At 37.2% G+C, this 13591-nt stretch overlaps 1 protein-coding gene across 3 annotated transcripts in view; it reads left to right on the top strand.

The window, feature by feature from the left end:
• EEIG2 (EEIG family member 2) overlaps positions 1-13207 on the top strand; it is a 108030-nt gene extending 94823 nt beyond the window's left edge. Inside the window, exons 7-12 of one of the 3 annotated variants that reach the window (XR_009538855.1) lie at positions 622-717; positions 843-1032; positions 1132-1259; positions 2066-2135; positions 8219-8423; positions 12371-13207. Coding sequence is in view for 2 of the 3 variants with exons in the window: in XM_060139477.1 (XP_059995460.1) it covers positions 622-717; positions 843-1032; positions 1132-1259; positions 2066-2135; positions 8219-8261 (527 nt within the window). In the remaining variant the exon portion in view is untranslated. Of the gene's footprint in view, positions 1-621; positions 718-842; positions 1033-1131; positions 1260-2065; positions 2136-8218; positions 10662-12370 lie in introns of those variants that run through there. The other 2 variants (XM_060139478.1, XM_060139477.1) reach the window with 2 other exon arrangements.
• Positions 13208-13591: the final 384 nt, after the last annotated feature.

Genomic DNA, 13591 nt, shown 5'->3' with positions numbered 1-13591 from the left:
AAAAAGCCTAGTTCTGGAAATACATAATTGGCATCTGGAATATGCACATTATTAGGAAAATAATAGAAATAGCTTTGACACTGCTTTTTTTGTACATTGACTTTGAAACTGAATACTATAATCAATTTCTGAAGAACCTTATTCTCAGTGCTACATCACACGCTGTGTTGATTTAAACCACAGACATTTGTCCAAATTATAGCCTTAGCACCAGCATCACTAACACAAAAGTAACAAAGTGTCTACTGTCGTGATGGATCTGGGGAAAGATTTCCTCACAAACCACCCAAAAACCTGGCAATTTTGTGAGAATTTATAAAAATCCATCTGACTCCTTTTTATAAGAGAAATACTAAATATAAAAACTGAAATAGTTTTATTCAAGATAGAGTGCTATTAAATCTTATGAAAAGTACTATAGCACTTCAGTAAACTGAAGTATTTAAGTTCTTTGCACAGTATTTCTTGCAGCACAGTTGTTTACATTGTACTGATTTAAAGGGATTTCTTTCACTCTGTAACTTGATAATGAACTTAGTTTCTAAAATACGTCGATTAGAATACAAATTGACCATTGACTTGTTGACAGTAATAGTAACATTATGTTATGACATATTGCAGATCTCTCAGCAAAGAGTGCCTCTGTTCCAGATGAACTTGGTGCCTGTGGACATTCTAGAACATCAAGCTATGCAAGCCAGCAGTCAAAAGTATCAGGTAGAGACTAAGAGTGAAGTTGAATTGCTCTGAAGGGACTTGGAATTGCTATGGTGCGGGAGGAGAATGTTTGGTTGCAGTGTGTTTGATACTAGTGTTACATCCAGAGTGATTTTCTCTGACAGGCTATAGCTCTTGCCACTCCCGGTCATCTAGTTTCTCTGAGTTCTGCCACAGGAGAAATACCTCAGTGGGAAGTACATCAACAGGAATTGAAAGTATTCTAGAGCCATGTGATGAAATTGAGCAAAAGATAGCTGGACCAAGTCTTGATACAGCTGATAAAGAAGATACAGCTTCGGAAACACTCAACAGGTATCATTTTGGTCTCAGTTTAAATGGAAAAAAGAAAAAGAAAACACTTTTTTTTCATAACATAATAAAAAAGGAAATTTTTAAAAATTATTTTCAAAGATGCCCAGTGAAACAAGATTCTGTAGAATCTCAGCTGAAGCGAGTTGATGACACCAGAGTGGATGCAGATGATATTGTGGAGAAAATATTACAAAGTCAAGACTTCAGCCTAGATTCCAGTGCAGAAGGTGTGTAGATAACCATTAAGTATATATGGATGTATGTGACCCGGGTTTGTATAATCAATGTGGTCAGCAGTAAAGAGTCAGTACATTATGATACTGAGTGTTCAGTATTTGTAAAATAAATTTCACACCCATAAAAATCTGAAGATAACTTTTTAGTTCTTGGATAGTTTAGTTTAATGGATATTAAATTTGGAAAAGAATTAACTTTAGTTTAAAAATATCAATTTTAAAGAAAGCTTTTATTGTATTTTTTAACTATGCATCAATGTCTGCCATGATTATATACCTTATGACAGATATCTACATCTGCTTTGTCATAACTGGGCATGAGTACCTCAAGTCACTATTGCAATTTGGAAGGTTAGGTGGTGATCTTAAAATGATAGTGAGTAACAGAATGCCTCATTCCCTCCTTAGCATTTTCACTGAAACTGAAAATTTACGTGCCACCAATTTGAAAGTTATAATTATTCATGCTAGTGTGAATAGAGAGCAGTTAACAATGGACTTAGTTTCATTATGTAACTGGTTGTAAAGAAAAATAATTAAACCCTGCTTGAGGAAGTTTGTAGGAACAGCTGTCTTCTTTACTGGGCTTTAAGAAAAATAGCTTTAAGAAAGTTAACAAGAAGTAACTATTAGGATATCTTTTAAACTGCCTGTTTTAAAACATGTATGTAGTTCTTTTTTTAAGTTTTTATTTCTTTAACAAAACTGAATGTAAAATGTGAATTTATTATAATATGAATATTATTTGACAATCTAATAATTGTACCTATAACAAATATTGTAAATGTATATTGCAGAAGAAGGACTGAGGTTATTTGTGGGTCCTGGGGGAAGTACAACCTTTGGCAGTCATCATCTTCCAAACAGGTATGTAGTCCAAAGAGTATCTCACTAAAATAAAGAATAGACTGACTTTTTCTTTTAAATGCTCGTGAGTAGAAGATGAAGGTTACAAAGTTTGTATTAGATTGAGGCTAGAAAGCACAATATTCGTAGTTCCATGAGAAGAATTACAGCTCTTAGTGTAGCTCTTAGTTTTCCTTATCCTGAGTATGTTTGAAATTGTATTTTATAAGTTTATTTGTTGATTTCCTTAGATGTATTTTTAGAATGTATTAGTAGAGAACTGGTAGAGCACTGGGCAAGCTGCAGTATACAAAGGACATTTAGAAAAGAGTTCTTAGTCTGATATCTTACAGCAAAGCAAAATCATATCTTCAATCAGTGATCTGTTATGAGCAGTTACACAACCACTCAGTAGCAGACACTGATATTAATCTTTTCTGTACTCTCTTTTCTGCGCCCCACTAGAGCCGAACATACATATTAAGAAAAATAAGTTTGGAAAACTAATTTTCATGTTGGTAGTTATTTAGATTCAGATGAAGAAAAGGCACCTGCCAAACTTAGCATTCTGGTTCCCAGCACTGCAGCAGATGATAGTGAGCACAGATGCTGAGGACACCTTAGAAATTCTGATCACTCCACTGCTTCCCCACAGCCTGATCCCTGTGCACCCAGTACCCAGTATTTCTGTGGAGTATTTATGTAGAATTCCAGCACAACGACAGTCTAAATCAGAGTTGCAGGGGGAGGGAGCCCCCTTGGTCCAAGACAGTTATTTTATTCTCTAATGCTCAAAACCAGAAAGAATGTTTAATTCATTTCTTCTACCAATACTCATTTTATTGAGTACCTCCTATGCGTCCATCACATTGCAGGGCCCAAAGGATACAAAGGAGCAAACACCTACATCAGCAACTAACTACCTTCAGATGTGATAGGTGGGAATAAAACTGTGCTGTGGAGGATAGAGGAGTCACACAATTTAGACCTTTTGTAACTTTCATCTACTTATGCACTTATTAAATTCAGTAACAATTTATTGGGCCAACTTGTGGTTAAGGGTGCAAAGAAGAAAGACCCAGCTCTTACCCTCAGCTAGATTATAGTCTAGCATGTGAGTTTGGAAAACTACAGCCCGTGGGCCCTGTTGGCTCACTGCCTATTTCTGTAAACAAAGTTTTATTGGAATACAGCCCACCTGTCTACGTATTGTCTACACATATTGTCTGAATTGGCTGCTTTGTGCTACAGTAGGAGCCATGAGCAGTATAACAGAGACTATGTGGCCCTCCTAAGATATTTGTTATCTGACCCTTTCTAGCAGGTGAGATAGACAGGCTAAATTTTATAGTAGTATGATAAATTCTATAACACAGAGTAGAGGAAACTGAGGTGGCACCTTACTCAGACAGAGAAAAGTTGACACTTGAAGAGGGTCTTTGGGAGAATAAAAGATAAGTGAGCGGTTACGAAGGGGTATGTGGAAGACAGATATTCCTGGTAGTAGGGACAAATAGAAGGAACTTAACAGGCATAATAATTATAATATATAATTATATAGTAGTGAATATATAATAAGTATAGGCAATACTTATTGAACTTTTATTAGTTATGTGCTGAGCACCGTGTGTATGTTTCATTCAATTCTCACCTCTTTCAACACTATTATTAGTTTTTTAAAAGAGGAAGCAAAGATAAAAAGAGGTTAAGGAAGTTTACCCAAGGAAGGCCTTAAAGCTAGTAAGTGTTAAAACCAAGGTCATACCCATGTCTCTTGAGTCTAAAGCCCATTCATTGTACTTAATCATTTTATCTTACTGGTTTATGAATAATATCACCTACTTAGAGAATGCCCATACACAGGTTTTTCTAAGGAGGTGGGGCATGTGAAATGGAGTTGTGGGACATGAGGCTGGGAAGTATCTTGAAGACAGGTTGTAAAGAGCCTCCGTCCCCATAACAAAATGTTTACCCTTCTTGTGTACACTGGGGAGCCATTGGTCATTCTTCAGCAGGGAACTGACCTATCAGATTGGCATTTTAGAAAAGTAACTGGCCATAATTTTGAGGGTAGATGGGAGCAGGGAAAGACTAGTAGCAGGGAACTAGGTAGAAGAATGACATTTATAAGGACAATGACATGTATGGTAGAGAAAATGTGTTTTTGAGTTAAAAGAGACAGGTTCACATCTTAACCAGACCACTTTGGGAGTAAATCATTTAACTTCAGTTGAACTGAACTCTATTAAAAATGTGATCATATGCCTACTTCCTGGAGTTGTTATAAAGTATAAATGACATGATATACTCAGTAAGCCCTAGCTATTATTATTTTAGGTGGAGAAACAGCAAAAGCTACAGTTCCAACCAAAAGGAACCAAAATAATAAACGCATGGGCTATCTCATTAGACTACTCAGGGTCCAGTCATAGCTCTTCCACTATTGACTTTACAGTGTTAGTAAACTCTCTGTAAGCCTCATTTTCCTCACCTGTGAAATGGGAATGGTAAATAAGTTATGTAACTCATAGGATTTTTGTGAGGGTTAGGTTTAGATCACTTATGTAAAGTTACTTAGCACAGTACCTGGCACATAAAAGGTTCTCAATATATGCTAGCTATTTGTGTTGTTACTCGGAGAAAAGAAAGATAATTTCTAGTTGAGAGAGAATCTAGAACCTAGGATATAAGGGCATTTATGTAGTTAAGAATTCTGGCTCCCGTCCTCCTTCCAAATGAATGTTAAAAAAAATCACCCAATACGTGAAAGCCTAAAGGGACAATTAGGGGTTGAAGTAGATTCATATTACATGCTGAAGAATGTCAGAAACAATGTGTCATGGTGAAAGGAGGATGGGCCATGGAGTCAGATATGGGTTCTGTTCCTGGCTTAGCCATAATTACCCGGCTTAGCCATGATCTTGACATACTGCATCTCTCACTTGCTACCAAAAAGACAGATGCATCCCTGGGAGAACAACACACGCTCTGGAGTGGGCTGCCTGTGTTCAGTCCCAAGCTCCACCATTTATTAGCTGTGTGTCTTTGGTAAGTTACTTCACTTCTCTCTGCCTCAGTGTCCTCACCTGTAAAATAGTGATGATAATAGAACCCACCTCATAAGAGTTAATAGTGTTAAAATTAAACGAGGGAAGACATGGTAATGCTTAGGACAAAATCTGGTATGCAGTAAACACTCAAGTACTTTATATATACTAATTAAAGGTCTGTCTTTCAGAGTTCTTATGGCAGTTAATTTGAACTGTCCAGCAAGTACTTGTACACATAGGCCCTCCATAAATAGTGGGTATTCATCAGAGAAGCTAGTGTGTTAGTGTTAGATCCATTATGTAAGATAAACTAGTAGCACAGGATGAAACCAGAATCATTTACCTAGGGCACAGAAGAGGCACAAGAACCACAGTTCCAAAAGGGAACCTGTGAGATTGAAGAGAACAGGGCAACAAGTGATAGAGACTTGGGGAGGACTGTTTGCAGTAATCCATTTTAAGTCTAGTGGATACAGCCTGGCCAGCTCAGGGCTGCTTACAGAACCCTGCATGTACCTCCTTGCTTGCCTTTGGGACATTTAATTTCTGACAAGTAGTCTGCTTTCATTTCTACTTTTATTCCTCTGTGATTTATCTTTCATCTCTGACTGCTTTTAAGCTTTTCTCTTTATCTCTGGTTTTTAGCAGTTTGCTTATGATGTGCCTTGGCGTGTTTTTCTTTGTGTTTATTCTGCTTAGGGTTCATTGAGCTTTTCTTGAATCTGTGGGTTTAAAATTTTCATCAAAATTGGAAATTCTGCAGCCATTATTTTTCTCCACTCCTTCTGGTACCCCGGACTTACAAATTGTAGCTCCTGCATCCCTGAGCTCTGACCTGAGTCCTCCACTGACAGAGACCACCTAGCTGTATCTGGGTCCTCCCTCCCTGTGCTGTAGGCTGGGAGGGTCCAGAAGGAGATGGCTTTAGGCAGCAAGCTGAGGCAGTTTGTCTGGCTTTTCTTTCTTTCTTTCCCTTATCCCAGGGCCAGTCCCATGCTGCCTGTTGTCCAGTGTGTGAAAACTGTTGTTTCATATAGTCTATCCAGTTTTCTAGTTATTTGAAGTAGGAGCGAAAGTCTGGTTCCTGTCACTCCATCACTGCCCGAAGCAGAACCATTTTAGGGCATCTAAAAGCCTATGTGCAGTGGTGCTCACCAAGGTTCCTTCAAATTCTGATTATCTGCAGCTGTGAAAGAGTGTTCACTGGTATTCTGTTGAGGATGTTTCTATTTCTTCTTTAGAATGAATCTTTAAGAACAGAAGTCTCTGAGCAATCAACTGAGAATTCCAATTCAGTCCTGGTGGACTAGTAACTACTACCTTACTTCCATTTTTTAGAATTTCCCCTTAAAATTCCATTAAGGGGAGAGACCAGTCATGGTGGTTGCTTCTGGTCTTACTGATCTCTGGCATACTCAGAGTGAAATGTCAGGTAGTAGTCCCTGGCATCTTGACAAATGAGGAGATAGGCGCCTGGTGATAACTTTAAGCAGTAATACCCTCCCACCATGCAATACCACTTTAGCTTTCCTCCTTATCACTCAGGAGGGGTCAGTGAAAGGGTAGAATGATCCTCATCCAAAAATAAATCCAGCTCCCTCAAAAAGACACTGTGTTTATAGGCTCATAGAAAACCTTTATCAGGGGAGTCCGGGGTTTTTTTTTGGTTTGGTTTGGTGTTTTTTTTGTTTGTTTGGTTGGTTGGTTTTTTTTTTGCCGTGCTGCAAGGCTTGCAGGGTATTAGTTCCACAACCAGGGATTGAAATTGAACCCGCGCCCTTGGCAGTGAAAGCACGGAGTCCTAACCACTGGAGTGCCAGGAAATTCCCAGTTTGGATGTTTGGGGCACTACCTGCCCTGGACTCCTTACGTGGTGTACTGCAATAAACGCTGCACTTTCCTTCAGCACCAGAAAAACAAAAACAAAAACCTTATCCTCCCAGACCAAGAAACAATAGACGGAACATGTGTTCATTCCATTATAACGTAAGGCCAAGGTGCCAGGTGAATCAACAATAGAAAAAAGAAAAGCCTATTGTTGAGGTCTTTACTTAATTTAAGTATTTCTAAGTACTTTATTCACAAAGCTTGCAAATTTTAAGTCTTTTAGTATTCTCCATATTTCATTAATAGAGGTCAGTTAGTACCTGGCATATTAGGGCAAAGGCTAAGCTGCTATAATAAGGAGACCCAAAAATAAAATGGCCAGCCTGGAGGGACAGCTTTGCCCCAGAAATGATTCACTGGTGCAGGTACCTCCATTTTGTCCTTTACCATCCTCCTTACCTGTGTTATCAAAATGGCTACCAGTCCGAGGCAAGCAATGTCCCTTTAAAGCAAGTGAGGCAGAAGTTGGCATATCTCCATTCACGTTCCCTGGGGGTGAAACTTAGTCACAAGGCCACACCTGTAGACAAAGGAGTTCAGGAAATGTGGTCTTTAACCAAGCAGGCTGTCCCTAGCTAAAACCATGGAAAAGGGGAGAGTAGATGTGGGAGGACAGCCAGCAGTCTGACAAACCATGCTCGTGAAGAAATAAAGCCCTCTTCAAGATCATTTTCCCTTTTAATCTGCATTAGCATAGATATAATTTACAATACTGACCACCTATAAAGGCATTTGCATTTGACTAAAATAATTTTTGCGCTTCCTTGTTAAGTACGTTAAGACGCCACAATACTAATGCAACTAAAAACTATCATCCATTAAGTCAGCGCAAGACCTGAACTGCTAGAGTCAATATATGCTCCTGGATTTACATATAAACATGTTTGCCACAGTGTGTTGATAGTTAAGAATTTGGAAACATTACTAGATTACTGTGGGAATAAGTATGAGGTGATCAGGGACTAGACTAATCCCAGTGTATCAATTATAAACATTCAATACTTCAAGTACTTTCTCTCTGTGATATCTAATATAAACCTTGTGGATATCAAATCAAGTAGAAAATGCCTAATGCACTATCTCTTTGGGGACAAAATTAAGTGGAACAATCTCAAACACTACAGCTCACAAGTTTGAAGTTTTGTTTTGTTTTTTCCCTACTTTTAGGGTGGGGTCTGGAGCTTATGAACAAGTTGTGATCAAACGCTAGAAATCAAGCTGGTGAACTGAAGCTTCCCTAGGGGTTTAAGATGTGGTCAGTTGAGCTGTCAAGGCACTTTATTCAAGCACTTATGAGAAAGTGAACCTATTAAAAAAAATGCGGCATGTTCATCTATCAAGAGGAAAGCCAACACTGATTTCTTCTCTGAAGGTGCCCACCACTCTCCCTTCTCACCCACCCACAGGGAACATCGGAATGGTAGTATCAGGGCAGTGTGCTGCGTGTGCTTATAGGTACACAGCTTCTGTTGTCACTGCACATAATAATGAAAAGCCTTCTTTTTTTTTTTCAAAACATCCAGTGGGAAAAACAGCACTATACATCTGAGTATAATTTTAATGTTGAAGTGTAAAACGTGTGACAGAAGTGCTTGACTGATTTGGGCTCTAATTTTTTAATTTTATGTTTGAGAGACAATAAGTGAAAATAATTTAAACTCTATAAGCTTTGCCAAGAATAGATATAATTCCTGTGAAGGAAATCTTCCATATTATACTATCACGGTATTGTACTAAGTTCATTCACTCTTTTTGATGCAATATTTGATATAAAATGTGGGTGTTCGTGATTTGGGAAGGTGTTATACTACATTTTAAACATGTAAAATGCTTAATTCTAAATGTATTAGTCATAAATTGAATAACAAATGTGAGTTATTTAAGTCTGAGATATGTGAATGGGTATAATGCTATTATTATGCAGTATGTATCATTACTTGTTAATATTAGATGAGCTACAGAACTCCCACTAGCACTATATGAGAGACCGAAGTTTAAGACTCCATATTGTTAGGCTACCATAAGACACCCTAATGTAAGAGCTCTGTTAACAGAATAATATCTGATGGTTTCAGGAGTCAAAATTTAGAACAACAGGAGGAAAATTGTGATATGGTCAGAAACAGAGCTGCCTTTTCTCTGTAAGTTCAGGCTTACATGAAACTGAAAATTATTCCAAGGAGGTAGTGGATAAAGGACAGGGGACAGCCACTTGACATCACTGACGTGGACCCATGGTTTTCTGTTTTCTTCTTTACTGTATCAGAAATTAGTTATTTTGAGGCAAGAATAGAATATAACATACATCAAATAGAGCTTTTAAAATAAGAATATCTGATCTGGATCCAGTTAAATAGCACAGCAGATAAACCTTAAGAGTTTTTCTGGTCTTACATGACAGTGTCTGTATGGAAAGATCTTAATTTTCTTGGAATCACTCAGTCACTGAAGAAAAATATTGATTCTGTAGAACCAGTCATTCCCAGTCCTTACTTTCAAAACCATGTCCAAAAATGTGCTGTGTTAGAATTACTTTGGTCTAATATTTCCATGTTGGCAAAGTCAGAAGGAAAAATATATTATTTTTTTTAATTTATTTTTAATATCCAGATTTAGAGGTTTGAAAATTTTTGAATAGTTCATGTTAGGGTTTTTTTTTTAATATTTCAAGGATTGGGTATTCCAAATTAATTCAATACTACTTTTATAAATAGATTCTGATATTTTTTTAAAGAGATAACACCCCGTTTTAGAATATCTTGACTGTCGGAAGATAGGATTTTCTGACTCATTAGTCATGCTTTTTTATTTTTTAAGATTTGTTTTGAAGAAAAAAAATTGACCTGAACATTTTAGTCTAACCAAGGAAAATATTACCTTAATGGTAAAGACATGCCATCTGCGAATAAACAGGTGAATTGATCCATTCGTTATATATCATGGGAAGAAAAAAACAATCAAAGAAAGTTTTTAATAGAGATGTGAAGATATTGTTTAGAGAGATATTTATTATGACGTCTTAAAAACATATTTTTCTATTTTCAAAGTATTATTTCTAGGCTATGTTTTTTATTGGCACTTCTGCAGATGATTTTGCAGTTTTGAAAGTGATAATAAAAACTAGATTGTAAGTTAGGTTCAGTGAGGACATTTTTCAGATATGTAAAAGATGCTGTGATTAGGGCACTGCCCACATCTTACTCATCCTTGGCTGCCCTTGGCCCAATACCTTTATACAAGACTGGCTCTTGGTATTTAAGATGATATAGCATTATTTTTTAAGAACAAAATGTGGAGAGATTTTGAAAATCGTGCCTTTACAATTTGAGCAGCCACCAGATACATCTTGCTTAAGGTACTAGTAAGTATAACATATGTTTTGATAAGTAGAAACATTAGGAAGAAAAAAGATGACAGTGTCCGCTTTCTTCAGTGAAAGTCTGGATTTATTTTATTCTATTTTGTGTTCTATCATAATACTTTGCAATCAGATTTCATTACAGTCCTTGAAAATATTTGTTAAAGGACCTAAGTGTCTTACTTTCTAGTTTTTCTTAGAGTATATACTAGTAATATCTTAACCATATAGCTATTGAAAAAAATCTGCTTATTAAATACCAAGTCTACTTTTGGTTCCATTTTGAGTTTCAAAAATAAATCTGAAAAATTAAATCTTAATAAATTTTCAACTTTTAAATATTAAATATTTTATTTTTTTAATATTAAAGTCGAATTTTAAATCACCTAGTCCTGGAGAATTTGCAGATATATAACATTTTCTTTTTCTAATCTTACCCTAGAGAAAAAGATTGATGGTATTTTTAAAGCTAAGTATTTCTGATCAGATAATGAAGTGTCTTAAATACCTTGTTTGGGGGAAACACAGAGACCAGTCAGGAGCCCACTTCCTGTGACTTGTGCTGGTGACCAAGACTAGAGAGGATGTGAAGGGTAGCAGAGGGCAGAGAAGGCCCTGGGCCATTAATTTACACTCTGATGGTTGACTCCCCCTTTGCGATGGTGGTGGTGAAGGCTTCTGTATACAGACAACTAATTTGGACTGGTACTTATAATCTGAGAAAGTCTTGGCCAAGAATCCTAAAGTCCACCAACCCATTTCAGCAAAATACTATCAGAGTAATGATGTCCTAACTAGATTCTTCTGTATATGTGCTTTTTGGTTTTTTAAATGGAAACCGTGAGCCACAGAGGTCCACCACTTAGCCCATTTGTTGCTAGAAGGGAAAAAAATCTCCTACTAGCCTCCAGTCACCCACACATTCAGGTATCAATGAGTTTTAATATATTAAAACATCCAGAAGTATTTTTAGAATTTAAGATTTCCATGCTAACTAGACTACCTTACAAGTTCAAGCTGATGGTATTATTAAATACTTCGTTGAAGTTCTCTGAAGTGTTAGGCTTCCATTATATATGATAATGCTCTAAAAGATACTGGGCTTATATGACAGGGTTGCATTTTATTTTAACAGACCTTTAACTGGGGCAGTTCAGAAATTATGCTTGGTCAGTTCTCTTGGATGGTATGTCATGTTAATGTAACCTAGTACTGTAGTTGAAATTGTGTTGTGCCGTTACCCATGTGTTGGCTTAGGTACTGTACATAGTCTTAATAGCTGAGATGTTAAAGAAGATGAAGTCTAAAAATACAAAGGATGAAACATGCCTATATTAACCTGTTTTAAGACTGCTTTAGATATAAAGGCCTTATTCCCTTATATATGTGACTTTTCAGAAGATAGTATATACACAGTATATTTTAAATGGTCATGTGGGTGGTCTCTAGCTACTCTCCATATGACAAAACTGGCAAAATTTTTTATTTATGGGGACAACAAACTCCACATTTACAAATGTTTATGTTCCTTTTATGCATATAACAATGAATTCTCTTGCTGATATTCATTGACCAAATCCCACATACAGGAAGACATTTACGGTATATTCAGTTTGTTTTTTTGGAAATACATCTTACTTGGGGGATCACCTTCCTCTTAGGCATTTATTTGGTCCTCTGGAAATTGATACAGTTGTGGGTAATCATGTAAATGTTTATGAAAAATTTTTTATTGAAGTGATTCCATTAGTATTCTAATCTCTAATACATGGAGAATGACCTTCATATTTATATATTTCTTTATTTTAACCTCCCAGCTATTAATCCAGGAAATTTTTTCCTTTTCTTTGCCAAATTTTTTTATTGTAAAATATTTGAGTAATGTAAAGGTGAATCTTATACATGTTCAATAAAAATCATATCTTTAACTTTAGAATGTTGTTTATACTTTAAATTTTCAGTTAAGGGGCTTCTCTGGTGGCGCAGTGGTTGGGAGTCCACCTGCCGCTGTGGGGAACACGGGTTCGTGCCCCGGTCCGGGAGGATCCCACATGCCGCGGAGCAGCTGGGCCCATGAGCCATGGCTGCCGAGCCTGCGCGTCCGGAGCCTGTGCTTCGCAACGGGAGAGGCCACAACAGTGAGAGGCCCACGTACCGAAAAAAAAAAAAAATTCAGTTAAGATTCTGTCAGAAATCTGTCAGTTGCTTGCCAAGGAAAGAAAACCGAAGGGAAAAGACCAGCGTGTAAGTCCTCCCTGAGGGCTTCCCTTTATTTATGACCAGGTAGTATAGCCAGTTTACAGGCTTGAACGCCTCCAGTGAAAGACTTTTCTCTGAGACCTGAGGCAGCCCCTGCCATCCTGTGGGCATGGACTTTGGAGTAAGACAGACCTGAGTCTGAATTCAAACTCATCTCTGAACCTGTTTTCTAATCTAAGATGGTGATAATACCACCAACTCTTTTGGGTTGTGATGAAGAACACAAAAGCTAATGTAAGGAATATGCCATAGGCACTCAGTGTTTGATCAAGCCAAAAATTTGTCTTTGTGTAGCATCTACATACATACCTTAATTCTAGTGTTAGACATATGGAAGATGGTCAATAAATGTGGCACTATTAGAGGTTAAAATCATGACTTAAATGATATTCATAATCACCACACCCTTGTACAGACTGCTTTTCCTTTTGACTAGAATGTCCTCACAGAGCGGAAAAACAATGCCAACAAATTCTCTCTGCTGATATTCAAATTACAGCAGCAACTTCAAGTTAATAAAGAACTATGGTTCAATATGAGTTTGAACCTGATCTTTCTATGTAGATTGTCATGATTTCCCTGGACAGTGCAGATTAAGAAAGGTTACATAAGTTAAGGAGAAAGTACCCCACTTGCTGGCAGAAGCAGGGTGGGGTTATGGCCACTCTAGGGGAAACCCTCAAACCTCCTCCCCAGTACACAGGATTGTACGGGATCATCTGGGACAACTTTGTGCCGATCACAGCAGAACCTAGCAGGAGCCTCTGATCTGTCCCCTCAGACTTTTCAATATAGTTGATGTACAATATTACGTAAGTTACAGGTGTACAACATAGTGATTCACAGTTTTTAAAGCTTATACTCCATTTATAGTTATTATAAAATATTGGCTATATTCCCTATGTTGTACAATATATCCTTGT

This window comes from Lagenorhynchus albirostris, chromosome 2, assembly GCF_949774975.1.
Source record: "Lagenorhynchus albirostris chromosome 2, mLagAlb1.1, whole genome shotgun sequence".
NCBI lineage: Eukaryota > Metazoa > Chordata > Mammalia > Artiodactyla > Delphinidae > Lagenorhynchus > Lagenorhynchus albirostris.
Note: the sequence above shows the minus strand (reverse complement) of the source record. Positions and strands in the feature narration are given on the sequence as shown.